Below are 16,904 nucleotides of genomic sequence, written 5' to 3' on the forward strand. Positions count from 1 at the left end.
AGTGTTCTCTCCAGAGCAAACAGCATTCGATGATTGAGCACGTATCAGCAATGCCTACGACGTTCCAGGTCTGGCCAAGTACTGTGCTTACATCTTAGTAGAGATAGATGATAAACAAGCAAATACAGAAACATAATGAGATAGTTGCAAATAAAATGTGCTAGTATGGACATCTGTAGTGTGGTGTGATTAAAAAATAACTGCAGTGGGGAATGTGAGGGGTACTCTTTTTAACATAACGGACAGAAAGGTCTCTCTGGGGAAGGGAAATCTGAGCTAAGCCTGCAGAAATGAGGCACCTGTTGTATAATAGGTATGAACAAGAGCGCTCTGTGGAGAGGCAGCTACTTACAACTTTGAGGTGGCATGTGGGGGTGGGATGGTACAGTAAAGAAGTCCCTGGAGCAGTGAGCAGAGTGGTAGGATGTTGTAAGCGCCAAGTCACATGGACCTTGCTCAGGTAGGACAGGTGACAGGGACAATCACTGAGTGATTTTAATGCAGGGGAGTTGTGAAATCTGATGTGTGTTTAAGAAACCACTCTGGCTGCTATGTAGACGAGACAAGAGCAGAGCTGAGGTAACAATGAGCAGATCAGTTAAGATTAGAAATCTCCTGCCAGTAGAGTGGGGAGGAGATGGAGACAAAAGATGAATTCTGAAGACTGCATTGTAGGGAAGGGGGCTGCAGGTGTTTATATTGAGCTGGCTAGTGGCTAACAGAAACAGGAAGACTGGGCGGGGGTGCAGGTTTGTCAAGGTGGAAGGTGACAGCAACACATTAAGCCTGAAACACCAAGCAAAGATACCAAGAAGGGAAAATTGGATGCATAATTTAGGATTCAAAGGTAAAATGGTAGGGAGTCATCCTGGAAATGGGCGGTATCACTGATCAGGAAGACAGGGGTAGAGGAGAAATTTGGAGCCTAAGAATGAGATTGTGGACACTTTAACTTTTAAGATATTGATACAAGTATCACAGGAAATGAATGAGGGGCCAGTTCCATGGTCTAGTGGTTAAAGGGGCCAGATTCCACGTAGCCAGTCAACCATGGTTCCAATCCTGGCCCCAGCAGTTTGTAAAACATTCCCAGGGTGTCTGCATGCATGCCTCAAATCCTAGCAGGATGGATAGGTGGAGGAAAAGGGATGACAGTGTGTCCTTGCCCCATTGAAAATGCTTTCTCCCTCTCTGTCTCTCTCTTGTGAGTGCACATGACCTCTGACATTCAAAAAGAAAAGAAAGTGATTGAGAAACAGAAGTCACAGAGATTATTCTGTAGAGGAAGGGAGGATAGAGAGAATTCCATGGTGGTTGACATGAAGAGCAGGGTTTGAGCATGAAAGGATTCCCATAGTCATTAGGAGTCAGGGCCATATTATGCTGATCATATTGAGAATTTTGGTTTTACCGTATAGGCATTGCGAAGCTGCTGTAGGCTTTAAGGGGATGTTATGGTAGGAGATGTCACTTAAAATCATGCTCATGTATCTAGAAATATCATGGACAATAGAAGAGTTGAAAAGTGATCTAGGGATACCAATTAGGAGGCCTAAGCAAGAGATAGTGTAACTGGATGTTGCGAGCTGCAGGGAGAGAAGTGGGGAGATTTCGAGACAGGAGGTAGTCAACAAAACATTGGCTGGGACTTGCTTTCTTGGTTTATGCAGATGGATGGTGGTGCCATTACTAGAAAAGGACTAAATTTGAGAAAGATTATGAATTCAGATCTGGTCATGTTGAGTTTGAAGTGCCTTTCTGATGCCCAAAAGGATTTGTAAAATAGGCATTTCTAACAGGGATCAATAAGAAACTTTAATTATAATTAAAAGGTTAGCAAGTTGGAATTTGGCAGGAGTTATATGAATGGATTTCTCTTATGAGAATGTGTTAAAAACCTCATTCAGAGTCTGAGCTACAGGCTATTTTGAAAGAAACTCAATTTTATTAATTAAAACTATCCATAGTAATTAACTAGCTACGATTTATTGAGTTCTTATCGTGCGGGCTAGCTATATGTCAGGCCTCTACCAAGCATTTTACATATATATCTCATTTAAATCTCAAAGCTATAAGTTAGGTATTATCTACATTTTTATGGATCTGAAAACTGAGGCTGGAGAAGTTAATTTTCCAAGTTCATAAAGTAGAAGTTCCTGAGGCTGGATTTTTACCATGGTTTGCTGGAATTCCATTGCTTGTATTCTACATTATATAAATATTAAAAAAAGATTTCTTAGTATCAGTCCTGAGGAGAAGTACTTTAATGAACTTATATTAGTGATGTGAGTTATTGGTATTTATACTTTATGAAAATTTTTTCTTTTTAAAACAATTTTTTAAAAAAATCTCTAAAAGAGGGAACAACAGGTGGTGTAGTGGTTAAGGTGCTGGACTCCCATATGGTCATCTTCCCAGGGGGTGAGCTCTCACTTTCTGTCTCTCACTCATTTTCTTTGTCTCTGATGAGGGTACACACCTATATCAGAAATCTCTTTAAAAAAATAAACTCAAAAATAATTTAAAGCTCACAAGAAATTGCAAAACTATTAGAGCTTCCGTATACCCTCTGCTCGATGTCTGGATTGATGACCTCTTACATAACATAGAATACTGGCGCTTATATATAGAATATTGACACCCCTGTCAAATTGATATCGGCGTAGTATTACCTGAACTACAGACCCTACTCAAGGTATTTTTAAAAACACTCCTCTACAATCTTATAAAATTTTATGTATTTCTAACATATTGTAATGGGAAAATATTTCAGCTGGACACCTTTGTGAATTTTCACCAACAGAATTAGAGATTTAAATTTATTTGTATGTAATTGATTTATTTTATGAATAATGGTAGCATAAACGCTTCAGAGGAAAAGTTTTATGTTACTTTATAAGCTTATAATGATTTCTTACATTACTAAAGTAAGCTTAGTAAGATATTTTGAAGAAAATTTATTTTCTTTCACTTTGTGTTATATAAATTTATCTCTAAATTACTTTTTTTCTGTTGCTACGTCTGTAGACTTTAGGGAGACCAATGAACAAACATGTTGAATTTTTCATTAATTGTAAATAAGTCCAGACAAGTTATAATTTGATACGAAGAATTTGTTTCTACCTATTACAAGTGTTTGTATATGTTTCACTGGTGGCTTTGAAGGGTAACCATGTGTTCATTGACATGAAATAGTTACATTTTCCATCAATCTTAGGATAAAGAATTAGATTTCATCCTGGCTATTGGACGATTTTTAAATGAGGCAGAGTCAGATTCTGATTTGTGCTTTGATCATGCTGTGTGAAGAACTGAATGTTGGTGGGGCTTGGAGATTGTCAGGAATACAAGTGGAGAAACTAAATTGAAGACTCTAAAATAATATTATGATTATTTAGGTGACACATAATGATGGTTTACATTAGGATAGTAGTGAAAGGAGGAAAAAGGTGTTTAAGTATATTTTGAGGACAGAAGAAACATGATTTGCTGATGGACTGAACACTGGGTGGAAGAAAGAGACGAGTTGAGGATCACTTTACAATTTTGATTTGAGCCAATGCCAAGTTCAAAATGAAAAGAAAAGACAGAAATTTGACTTGAATAACTTAAGGAAGAACAGCCTTATTTACTACTCGAAAGAGTTCATAACCACTTTTTATTGGGAAACTTCCACAACCGTTCTTACTTATTCTTTTTCTTTATATCATTAAGATTTTAAGAAAAAATAGTGTATAATGTATCAAACAATTTCTTTGTCCTGTTTTCTTTGTCCTATTACCTTCTGCTTATCAATTGATCTATTTTTGAATTTTATATTTATTTTATTTTAATTGACAAGTAAGAATTGTATATAATTATTGTGTACAACTTGGTGTTTTGATATATGACTACATTATGGAATGGCTGAACCAAGCTAATTAATGTGCACATAACTTCACATACTTATCATTTTGTGAGGTAAGAACACTTAAAATCCAATCTCTTTTTAACTGTCAAGTATGTAATATATTGTTAATTACTAAAGTCCCCATGTTGTACACTAGATCTCATGAATGTATTGCTCCTAACTGAAATTTTGTAACTTTTGACTCACATCTTCCCAATCCTCCCTTCAGCTTCTGATAAGCACCATTTTACTCTACTTCTGAGTTTGATCTTTTTAGATTCCTCATATAAGCGAGATCATATGGTATTGATCTAACTTTTTTTTTTAAAATATTTTTGATATAGGGCATGTGTACTTAGCAGAGAGAAACAGAGAGAGGAAAAGTGAGAAGTCAACCCCCCAGTGGGGAGGGCCACACCACAATCCCTTCTCTTCCATTTTCCTCTCAGGATTTTGGGCATGCACACACATGCACCAGATGTGATTTTGAAGCTGCTGGGTCCAGGACTCGAACCGTGGCCAGCCATATGGGAACCCAGCACCTCCAAGGTGCATCTGCTAGCCCTCTAAAATTGTTTAATGCCAGAGGGCTTGTGTGTGCATGAGAAAAAGAGAGAGAGTGTGAGAGACAGAGAGAGAGAGAGAGAGAAGAGAGAAGACACTCTCCCCAGTGGGGCCTGGTCACAACATCATCTTTTTTTCTATACTGCTCCATCTCAGTCAGAATCCTAGGCCTGTGTATACATGCCTGGCATGTTCTTTAAGGACTTCCTTCTTTATAAAGGCTAAATAGTGTTCCATTGTGTGTGTACGTGTTTCTCTGTGTGTTTGTTTGTATGTATGCCATATTTCTTTTATCAGTTCATCCACTGATGAGCACCTTTGTTGATTCTGTATCTTGGCTGTTGTGAATAATGTTGCAGTACACATGTGAGCAGGTACATCTTTGACATACTGACTTCATATTCTTTGGCTATACCCAGAGAAGCGAGATAGCTGTATCATATTGCTGTATCATATGCTGTATCAATTCTATTTTTAATATTTTTGAGGAACTGCCATACTGTTCTACAGCAGCCATACTAATCTGCATTCCTACCAGCAGTGTGCAAGGGTTCCCTTTTCTCCACATCCTTGCCGACACTTATTATCATTCATCTGTTTGATATCTCTGATAGGTTGAGATGTTGAAGTGATTTATTAACTTATTCTGTTATTTACAAGAAAATAACGCTGGACTGAAGAAGATACCAAGCCATGTGCTATGTCATTTTCTTTCCTACAACCTAGACTTTTAATTTGAATGTTGTCATTGATTTGATCTAGTCTTTTAGCTACTGTATCAAGTGAGTGATGTACTTGTTGGGCACATTTTACTCAGTGTTTCTTGTCCATCTCCCTTCTCTTTCAGTATCACTTTAGCACCTCACACATGGCCCTAACAACTTGTTCACTGATTCCCTTAATAATTAATGGCCTCAGAGTGTCAGATGTAGCACCATTGCATCTCTTCTTTACCTTTACAAACCCAGTGTATTCTTGAAGATCCCATCTCATTCTCCACATGGCTGTCAGTTTCTTCAGCACAGACGTCCTCGCCATCTGAACTACTATAACATATCCTTGTGATTTCATGCGTTATTTGAGCAAAACTCTTCCTCCTAGTGTACGATAGTAAGATGCTCAAGATATAAATGTCTTGTTCCTTCATATGATTTTTATAGGAAAAGGAAATACTATTTTTTTATTGTTTCTTTTTTGTTGTTTTGATTTGGTATATCATTTAACACCTAGTACAGAGCAGAGGATGGAGAAGTCTCCCAAGCACTGCCTACTACTTTGAATTGATGTGTCTTTTCTAAAAACCAGAACGTATTGAGCCTCTTGCTGCAATAACATTTTATCCAATAAATGAAAATCTTGAGTTCAATTTGAAAAGCTACTATAGCTTATGTTGCCTATAATTCAAACCTCATAATGTAACATTTTAATCCAAGTATTAGAATAAGCATTTGTGGCCTTATCCATTTATTGTCGGGGTTCAGGGTCACAAATGCGGCCTCCAAGAGATGGGGATTCCTTTTGATGCAATAAACTACTGGTCCTTATCTCAGACTATTTTCATTCTGAGAAAAGGCATATGAGTTCAGAAGGTAGACTAGAAATAGAAGAGCTCAGATCGGACTAATTCTAGTTGTACTTTTAACTAAATGTGTAACTTGGGTAAATGACCTCTCTAATTCTCAGTTTATTTTTTTATAGTAATAACAGTAATAATAACTCACTAATAGTATAGCTATAGGGATTAAGTGAATTAATGTATAAAATGTCTAGCCCAGTTTCTGGCACAAAGGAAGCCCTAAGACAGGTAGTCATTGTGGTAACCAGTGCTCTAAGACAACAGCACAGTGGTAGAAATCTATGCTCTATGAAGCTAACTCACAAGGAGAGGTTGCTATTGACAGTGAAGCCCAGTGACCTCTCTGAGTACATGAAGCACTTGCCTGCCCGTGATCTTGAGCTGCCTGGAGCTAGAAGTGGATCACATCTCTGAGGCCCTGTTGGGGATTCTCTTTCTCTCTCTCTCTCTCCCTCTCTTCCTACCTCTCTCAGAAGAAAGTAAAAAACTTAAAATCAGTAAAAGTAACCCTCTTAATCCATTTGGAGATTGTAGCAGGGCCTCCCTCCTCCTCCCAACTCTTTCATTTCTGTATTTCAACTTCATTTTTTTTCTACTGAAGAATGGTGTTCCCCACTCTAAAGGATGCAAGTATGGCTGGTTTCTCCCAGCTTTTCCACCAGAGTTGTTCTCTCCCCACAGTTTCATTCAAAAGTCAAAAGGAAGGATTTTTCTTTCTTTCTTTCTGTTTTTAAAATCTCGTTGTCATAATCCTGGGCTCTTTCAGACAGTCTCACTATGTGGTCCATGCAGTTTGTGAGCCTGAGATCCTCCTCCCTCAGCCTCCTAGGTGCCAAGGGAAGGATTTTAAGAAGCAGACACAGTTTGGTTGTCATGCCTACCGTTAGGTGAAGACTTTGTGGGACTTTAATCTGCAGCTAAAGTAGTATGGAGAATGAAGAGAGGAATTCTCAGAGGAGGTGTGATGGATTTCCTGAAATGACAGAGAAAGGAGATCCAGTAGACAAATAATTGTTATCTATAATAGCGGATAATACTGACATCATTATCAATATCCTTATGCAATTTGACTTCGTCAATACCCAGCATCGTCTACCATACTTTCAGGATCCTTGTTACATTTCAGAGGTTCTGATCAGAAAAATTTAAACTGGAGTTAAAAAAGAAAAATTTTGATAGTAGAGTGGCTATCCCTAATTTCTATTCCTAGGGGGAAAACATTTTAGGAACACTTTGAGCTTGTGGTCCAATGTAGCTATTATCATTCAGACTTCCCCAAATTTAGTTTACAAATTCACTTATGTTGTAGATGTTTATATGCAAATCTCTTATACATGATTGCAGAAACTTTTAAGTCAAATGTGGAAACACATTTTCTTCTTTTGGTTCTTTGTAGCTATGTTCTTTGGACTAGTAAGTATTTTATCTTCCCTCAGGTTAAATATTAATGCTAAAGTAAAGAAAACTGTGTTGCTATTTTGTTTCATTTAAAAACTTATCTTTTAGGAAACTTCTGCCATATTTATTCATAGTTTCCTTTTCCTTCTCATATGGTTTCCACTTAGGCCCAATTATATTGCAAACAGGTTCTTTATTTTCTACTTATTGTAGGTATGTTTTGCTCAGAAGAACAGCCATCTTTCCTCTTCCCTGAAGCTATTGAACTTTGACTGGCGTTAACCAGAGGCATGGAATATGGCTGGGATTTTGATTCAAATAATTATTTTACTTAGATTTCTGGAAATGGTTGAAGTCTATCCATAATGGTAGAAGACTGGGACTAGGATTAATAGACACCGGAATTTAAGGAAAACGGATAGCAAGCAGACCTAACGATGCTATTGATATCAGGATCTCAGTTTTCTCTGAAATAACCATTGTTGCTATATGAACATGGGAATGGAAGGGGCCATGTTCTTTTGTCATCTGTATATGGTTCTTGGGACAGAGAGTCCCAAAACTTCAGGAGTATAGAGGAAAGACATATTTTTATGAACTTATAAAGATTGAAAGGTCTTAACGAAAAAGGTCAGATTAAGTTCATTCATGTTTTTAATATAAAGTTTAGACCAATAATTTCAATAATTTATTATACTCTTTACCCAGAACATTAGTCGATGCTATGGGTTGTACATAGGTAGACAGTAATATTTTCACTGAATATGAACTAACAATATAAAAGTTGAGTAGCCACAGAAGGCGAGAATAGAAAATAGATCACAAGGCATTAGCATTTGTTATGCGAAATTTATGATGGCACACAAATTGTGAGTGTTCAGTGGAGAAGAGACTCTGTGAAAGACTTCCTAGTTAGGTTTTTAAGAGTGTGTTCAAGAACAGAGTAAGGGGGAGTGAACAAGTTCATTTGGCTGGAGCACAAGGTGTATATAAGAAAATTAGGAGATGATGTATTATTATTATTATTATTATTATTATTATAGTTTACATTAGAGTTCACTCTTGTGTATTATATGGGTTTTGATAAAAGTAGAATACCATATATCCACTGTTATAGTATCATACAGTATAGTTTTACTTCCCTAAAAATCCAAATGTTCCACAAGTGATGAGTTTTAACCTCACTCACACAAGGAACTTTTCAGAGTATTATAGTGACCTATTATCGAAAGGCTTTATTTAATAGTGTAAATAATAATACAAAGATTAGGTAATACAGACTATGAAGGAAATGATTGAATTTAAATATGCTATTTATTGACTTCAATGTGATTTTATAACTATAGTATTATTTTTATTACTATAGTTTATTACCTGGTAAATTAGAAAACTTAATGTAAGTGAAAAGGGACCAGCAGTTGGCATAATGGTTATGTTGCTGCACTCTCATGTAGACAACTGTGGTTTGAGTCTCAGACCCCGTGGCTTAAACTCAACACCGGGCGTGTGTGTGTGTGTACCCAAGATCCTGAGAGGAGAATGGAAGAGAAGGGATTGTGGCATGGCCACAATCTTGCTTTCTGTCTCCCTGTCTCTCTCTCTGTCTTTCTGACGAGTGCACACGCCCTATAGCAAAAACTCAAAAACAAACAAACAAACAAACAAAGAAACAACACTTTAAGTGAAAATCACTCACCTTTCATAGGTGGGTTAAAATACTGCATTTTAAGATACAGTTTTCTTTTCTCTTGTTTTCTGTGCATGCACTAGTTTTAATTTAAAAATGGGGCATATTGTTTTATATCCTGCTGTTTTCAATCAATATGTTGTCAACAAAAATCCTTGTAATTTAGTGTTCTGCTATTTATGCTTTTTAAAAGGCTTTGTAATATTCCATTGCATGGATCATATGCTTTTCAGAATTGTATAAAATATTATTATAAAAATGCAGGAATATTATTATTACCATTTAATATTGTGAAGAAGTAAGCATCAGACAGGCAAGGTGAGGTTATTTAGTGTAAAGAGTCCTGTACATGATCGGGAATCTTCTTTTGTCCTAATTCAATCTTTGGCTCCATTTAGTTATCTAATCTTGTGTTTCATTAGTTAAATCTCTTTGGATTTTAGTTCTCTTGTCTTTAAAAGCTAGTAATTGTTTTAATATTTTATACATGTAATTTTCCTAGAAATCATAGCAAATCAAGAATAGAGCTAAGACTCAGAGTTGTTTTATTAAAATTGCATCAGTTGACAGTAGTCCCTTTTTCTTCTATGACTCTCTCTCTCTCTTCATCTCTCTCTATTTCTCTTACCTTATGTGGACATATTTGAATTCATTACAGTCTTCAGTTCATAACAGAGTCATACCATTGGCCCACAAGTGGCAGTTTTAATGTATACATTTCTCATTTCGGTGTTAATAACCTGTATTGAACATCCGTGGATTCCCCATCCATAAGATACTACTGTTTAAGGATGTTTCATTATGTTTCTAACCTCTGCTGTCATATCTGGTCTACATCAGATACCCAACCAATATATTTTGCATGATTAAGTGGCCTGCTATTAGACCCTGTTGCCTACATGCACTGGAGGAAGAAAACACTATTGTCGAAACTTACTAAAATTTGGGTATTCACTAGAAATGCAGGTAATTAAAATAAACTTATAAAGTTAAAGTTGGTAGTGAATGTGAATAGAAAATAAAGCGGTCATATTCACTGAGAAAGCCTACCCAGCAGTGAAAAACTGAATAGAAATTATGTTAAATGTTGATTTTTAAAAAATGAACAAAACCCACATTGTTTTTAATGTGATGAAAGCACAGTGCTTAAAACACAGCACAAAGAATATTTACCTTTTAGCCCCCAATTAGACAGAGCTTAGAGGGCAGGTATGAATAATGTACTTTTCAGATGAGGATATGAAGCTGATGCAAGGACTCTCAATGTCTCACAGATAGGAAGTGGCACCTCCCATATTTATACTCATGTCTATGTGACTGTGAAGGATAGAGCCTTAGTGAATGGTGAAACAGTGTCCAAAAATGACATTATAAGTCTTTAGAAAACTTGAGAAAATGTATCTACCAAAATACCTTTATTGGGACCAGCAGATGGCATAATGGCTATGTCACTGGACTCCCATGTAGTCGACTGTGGTTCAAGTCCCAGACCTGGTGGCTTAAACACGCTGGGCGCGTGTATGTGCGTGCCCAAGACCCCGAGAGGAGAATGGAGGAGAAGGGATTGTGGCATGACCATCCTCCCGCGGGGGTGATAGAGGAAAGACATATTTTTATGAACTTATAAAGATTGAAAGGTCTTAACGAAAAAGGTCAGATTAAGTTCATTCATGTTTTTAATATAAAGTTTAGACCAATAATTTCAATAATTTATTATACTCTTTACCCAGAACATTAGTCGATGCTATGGGTTGTACATAGGTAGACAGTAATATTTTCACTGAATATGAACTAACAATATAAAAGTTGAGTAGCCACAGAAGGCGAGAATAGAAAATAGATCACAAGGCATTAGCATTTGTTATGCGAAATTTATGATGGCACACAAATTGTGAGTGTTCAGTGGAGAAGAGACTCTGTGAAAGACTTCCTAGTTAGGTTTTTAAGAGTGTGTTCAAGAACAGAGTAAGGGGGAGTGAACAAGTTCATTTGGCTGGAGCACAAGGTGTATATAAGAAAATTAGGAGATGATGTATTATTATTATTATTATTATTATTATTATAGTTTACATTAGAGTTCACTCTTGTGTATTATATGGGTTTTGATAAAAGTAGAATACCATATATCCACTGTTATAGTATCATACAGTATAGTTTTACTTCCCTAAAAATCCAAATGTTCCACAAGTGATGAGTTTTAACCTCACTCACACAAGGAACTTTTCAGAGTATTATAGTGACCTATTATCGAAAGGCTTTATTTAATAGTGTAAATAATAATACAAAGATTAGGTAATACAGACTATGAAGGAAATGATTGAATTTAAATATGCTATTTATTGACTTCAATGTGATTTTATAACTATAGTATTATTTTTATTACTATAGTTTATTACCTGGTAAATTAGAAAACTTAATGTAAGTGAAAAGGGACCAGCAGTTGGCATAATGGTTATGTTGCTGCACTCTCATGTAGACAACTGTGGTTTGAGTCTCAGACCCCGTGGCTTAAACTCAACACCGGGCGTGTGTGTGTGTGTACCCAAGATCCTGAGAGGAGAATGGAAGAGAAGGGATTGTGGCATGGCCACAATCTTGCTTTCTGTCTCCCTGTCTCTCTCTCTGTCTTTCTGACGAGTGCACACGCCCTATAGCAAAAACTCAAAAACAAACAAACAAACAAACAAAGAAACAACACTTTAAGTGAAAATCACTCACCTTTCATAGGTGGGTTAAAATACTGCATTTTAAGATACAGTTTTCTTTTCTCTTGTTTTCTGTGCATGCACTAGTTTTAATTTAAAAATGGGGCATATTGTTTTATATCCTGCTGTTTTCAATCAATATGTTGTCAACAAAAATCCTTGTAATTTAGTGTTCTGCTATTTATGCTTTTTAAAAGGCTTTGTAATATTCCATTGCATGGATCATATGCTTTTCAGAATTGTATAAAATATTATTATAAAAATGCAGGAATATTATTATTACCATTTAATATTGTGAAGAAGTAAGCATCAGACAGGCAAGGTGAGGTTATTTAGTGTAAAGAGTCCTGTACATGATCGGGAATCTTCTTTTGTCCTAATTCAATCTTTGGCTCCATTTAGTTATCTAATCTTGTGTTTCATTAGTTAAATCTCTTTGGATTTTAGTTCTCTTGTCTTTAAAAGCTAGTAATTGTTTTAATATTTTATACATGTAATTTTCCTAGAAATCATAGCAAATCAAGAATAGAGCTAAGACTCAGAGTTGTTTTATTAAAATTGCATCAGTTGACAGTAGTCCCTTTTTCTTCTATGACTCTCTCTCTCTCTTCATCTCTCTCTATTTCTCTTACCTTATGTGGACATATTTGAATTCATTACAGTCTTCAGTTCATAACAGAGTCATACCATTGGCCCACAAGTGGCAGTTTTAATGTATACATTTCTCATTTCGGTGTTAATAACCTGTATTGAACATCCGTGGATTCCCCATCCATAAGATACTACTGTTTAAGGATGTTTCATTATGTTTCTAACCTCTGCTGTCATATCTGGTCTACATCAGATACCCAACCAATATATTTTGCATGATTAAGTGGCCTGCTATTAGACCCTGTTGCCTACATGCACTGGAGGAAGAAAACACTATTGTCGAAACTTACTAAAATTTGGGTATTCACTAGAAATGCAGGTAATTAAAATAAACTTATAAAGTTAAAGTTGGTAGTGAATGTGAATAGAAAATAAAGCGGTCATATTCACTGAGAAAGCCTACCCAGCAGTGAAAAACTGAATAGAAATTATGTTAAATGTTGATTTTTAAAAAATGAACAAAACCCACATTGTTTTTAATGTGATGAAAGCACAGTGCTTAAAACACAGCACAAAGAATATTTACCTTTTAGCCCCCAATTAGACAGAGCTTAGAGGGCAGGTATGAATAATGTACTTTTCAGATGAGGATATGAAGCTGATGCAAGGACTCTCAATGTCTCACAGATAGGAAGTGGCACCTCCCATATTTATACTCATGTCTATGTGACTGTGAAGGATAGAGCCTTAGTGAATGGTGAAACAGTGTCCAAAAATGACATTATAAGTCTTTAGAAAACTTGAGAAAATGTATCTACCAAAATACCTTTATTGGGACCAGCAGATGGCATAATGGCTATGTCACTGGACTCCCATGTAGTCGACTGTGGTTCAAGTCCCAGACCTGGTGGCTTAAACACGCTGGGCGCGTGTATGTGCGTGCCCAAGACCCCGAGAGGAGAATGGAGGAGAAGGGATTGTGGCATGACCATCCTCCCGCGGGGGTGATTTCTCATTTTCTGTCTTTCTGTCTTTCTGGTGAGTGCACACGTCCTATACCAAAAACCTCTCAAAAAAAAAAAAAAAAAGCCTTTATTATTAAAGCTGTTTTTCCAATTAAGAATGATGATTCCTGCTATAGAAAATCATGTGTAGATGTGCGTAGATACTAAAGTATGGAACTTTTACTTTTTCTTGTACTCTTTTTTTTTAAACTTTATTATTATTTTTTATATTATATTTAATTATATATATCTTTACAGTATAACATTTCTTTTTCTAACATGATTATCACGCATATCAGTCAAGACTTTTTTGTTCTTTTAAAAGCCTGGAATTTCATGGCCATGGAATATATTTACTATCTTTTCCTTTTTTTAAATTTAAGTTTATTTCTCTCATGAGCCAGAGAACAGAGAAAGAAAGACAGTACCCCCCCCACCCCTGCAAGATACCTGACACCCAGCCTCCAGCTAGCCCTGAATCATGGGTACACATGTGCCCAGGGATTCAACCAAGTCTCCAGTCTTGAACTAGAAAACCGTCCCTTGTAGGATTGCCTTCTAGAGGCGTTCTACCACTATACCACCATCTGACCCCTTTGCTATCCTTAAAATGTCTGTATGTACAAGCCATAAAATAAACCCCATTAGCATTAAACTTTTCAATAAACCTTTTTCTTTATCTTGTCTTATTGTTTCTAATTCAGTCTCCCTGATGGGTTCTGTAGATCGCAGTGCATTTCCCTTTCTGTCTTTGGACCTAGGAGTGATCTATGTTGCACTGTCTATATATTTGATGTCATTTTTATGTTGTTACAGAATTATAGTAGAGGAGGCAGTGGATTGGCAACCCCATGACAAAATCATCCTTACCTCCTCTTCTTATGAGCCTCATGAAGCAGAGGTCCTTACTGTGAAAGAAATCAAGGACCACCATGTTGGGATCCAGGAACAGCTCAAGCACCGGCATATTGGTAAGGCTTTGATGAAGGGAAGTGAATGGATCAGGAAGAGGTGTTCAGTATGAATGCCATCCACAGGCAAGGATAGTACCTTACTGATGCCCTAGACTCATCCTAGAAAGCTTTATCTCTATTCATTCATTAATTTTATTATGTAATTTTCAAAGAAAATTTAGTCACAGCATTTTTAAATTTTTACTTATAATGGCTAATCTATGAACAGAAAGATTGAAAATCTTGTTTAAGGTCACTGAACAGTTTTCTGGCTAAGCCAGAATAAAACTCAACACTGAATTTCCAGTTTATTTTTTGGCATATTCATCTTCTATACTTAGGAATGTGTCATTTCTGATATTAAGTACATTTCATGTATTGATGATTACTATTACTGAGAAAAAAAATTAAAAAATGTAATATGCCTTGAAAAATGATATTGAATATTTTTATATACTTTACTTATTTAAAATGTGTTGCACATAAATAATAACAATAATCTTTGTGGTTCAATCTAATAAATATATCTAATATTTAATTCATGAGATATAGATAGTCAGTAATAAAACCTGGAAATAAAGGAGCTGGATTATATCTTTGTGTCTGATATTTCAGAGGGAAACAGGTTTTCATCTAGACTGGCTGAAGCTATTTCTAAATCATAGCTCCAGAAATGATTGAGAAGAGTGGGACATGGCAAAGGGTGAGAGATAGGGAATCAAGGATGGGGGAAAAAAAAAAGGCAAAATATACAGGAAACAAGAAATGGAAAATTATTTGTTGATGATAACATGTATGTTGATGTGCTTGATTGAGCCAATATACAGTGTATTCTGGATGGAAAATCTCATTTTTATGCTGTAGTGATGTATAGTGAATGAATGTAAATAAATAAATTTAAATTAAAAAAGTGGCACAGAAAAAATTAAGTCTTCAACAATCTTTGCCATTTATAACCAAGGTAAATGCAAAGGGCGAGCAGCGATTGACACAGTTGCCAGATACTTCTGCCTCAGATGTGAAAGCTCTTGTAGACCTGTGAGCTTCAGACTCCCAGGGAGAGGACACTGTGGCAGCAGCTACTGCTTCTCTCATTTCTTTTACTCTTATCCATTGGTTGCTGCTTTCACTCAGTTGCTGCTGCTGCTGACCAGGGAGTCTTCATTCTCATGAAAGAGGTACATGGATAATATGCAGTCATCCACTGAAGTTTTGCGCTGATGTGTGTGAGGAGGGATGTTGAGGAACCCACTAATTGGACAGGTCTGCCCTGACTCCCCTGCACCAGTGGCCTGTCCCAGTACCCACAGTTATTGAGGAGAAATGAATTCTTGCTCAAACACTCTCACTCTGATCCCAAAGAGAGGCAAGTGAACAGGATTTTTATTTCTCAACTGACATTTGCAGAGAATGCCCGAGGAAAAGCAGATCTTAATGTTGGCAGGACTTCCAAGGGGAAAGGAGTGTTTTTATTTGTCAGGTTCACTGAGTCCCCAGCTAGCGATTTCTGAAATAGGTCTTTAAGGATTTTTGTTTTTTAACTCTGAACTCCTGTTGCCCCAGGAAGTGTCCATGTCATGGAAGATGGCCGCCAAATTCGTTTGGCTGCTGAAGTTGGACTGTTGACCCGGAATATACTAATTCAGCCTGATACATCATGTAAGGGGAGACTATTTGTGGGGTCCTTCAGGAACTCCAGCAGAGAGGAATTTTCAGGTAAATGAAATTTTAATTTACTAAACACTACCAATTGGGGGTCTATTCATCTGGGACACTCAGAAATTTCAGCTATGAGGTTTTTCATTTATAAAATAAAATGTTCAAATCAGATGGTTTCTTTGTGCTCTGATAAGCTATGAATTTGCAGTCCTAATCTGTGCTTAATTATCAGTGGATGTTAAAATAATATACTAGCAATCAGCACATATGCACATTTTTACCTCAAAGAAAACATCTTCAGCAGATGTGAAATTTCCTCTGCTTTGAAATTATAGATGATTTAATGACCACTTGAATTTTATGTCTTTCCTGAATTTCTATTACTCTTTCAATAGCATGCTATATCTGATGGCAGGCATCAGCTCATGCTATAAATTAATAGCGTAAATTTAAATAAAAATGATTTCCATATTCTAGACTGCTTAAAGCATCAGTTCAATCTTTCTTGTTTTATTCAAGCTTTAGTTCTTTTGGAATGCTGCAAAATGATTTCATTAGGACCTCATTTCTTAAACTTGTGTTGTTTAAATATTATTCCAAAGTTGTTTCCTGATCAAATAGTTTGAGGGAAAAGCTGTCACTGTAGCTCCATCTTAGAAAGTCACTGTGTACATGAATATAATAAAAGATTCAGAGAAGATCTGGAATAAAAGTATGTTCTCACATATATTTAGCATGGACCACTTTCACCAGTTTGGTAAAGGGCAGTGAACCTTAATTTATGAATTTAGGATTTCTAGTCCATACAACAAGCTCTGGCTTCCATAAGTTACTCCTAGAGGTCACATCTCCCCCCAGGGAACTTGGTGATATCTGAG

At 36.3% G+C, this 16,904-nt stretch overlaps 1 protein-coding gene across 1 annotated transcript in view; it reads left to right on the forward strand.

The window, feature by feature from the left end:
* The window catches only part of PKHD1 (PKHD1 ciliary IPT domain containing fibrocystin/polyductin), a 578,800-nt gene that overhangs the window by 390,349 nt on the left and 171,547 nt on the right, over positions 1-16,904 (forward strand). Inside the window, exons 57-58 of the mRNA XM_006170441.3 lie at positions 14,231-14,385; positions 15,931-16,083. Coding sequence (XP_006170503.1) covers positions 14,231-14,385; positions 15,931-16,083 — 308 coding nt within the window. The remainder of the gene's footprint in view (positions 1-14,230; positions 14,386-15,930; positions 16,084-16,904) is intronic.

The sequence above is a fragment of the Tupaia chinensis genome, unplaced genomic scaffold (assembly GCF_000334495.1).
Source record: "Tupaia chinensis unplaced genomic scaffold, TupChi_1.0 Scaffold148470_1, whole genome shotgun sequence".
In the NCBI taxonomy this organism is placed as follows: domain Eukaryota; kingdom Metazoa; phylum Chordata; class Mammalia; order Scandentia; family Tupaiidae; genus Tupaia; species Tupaia belangeri.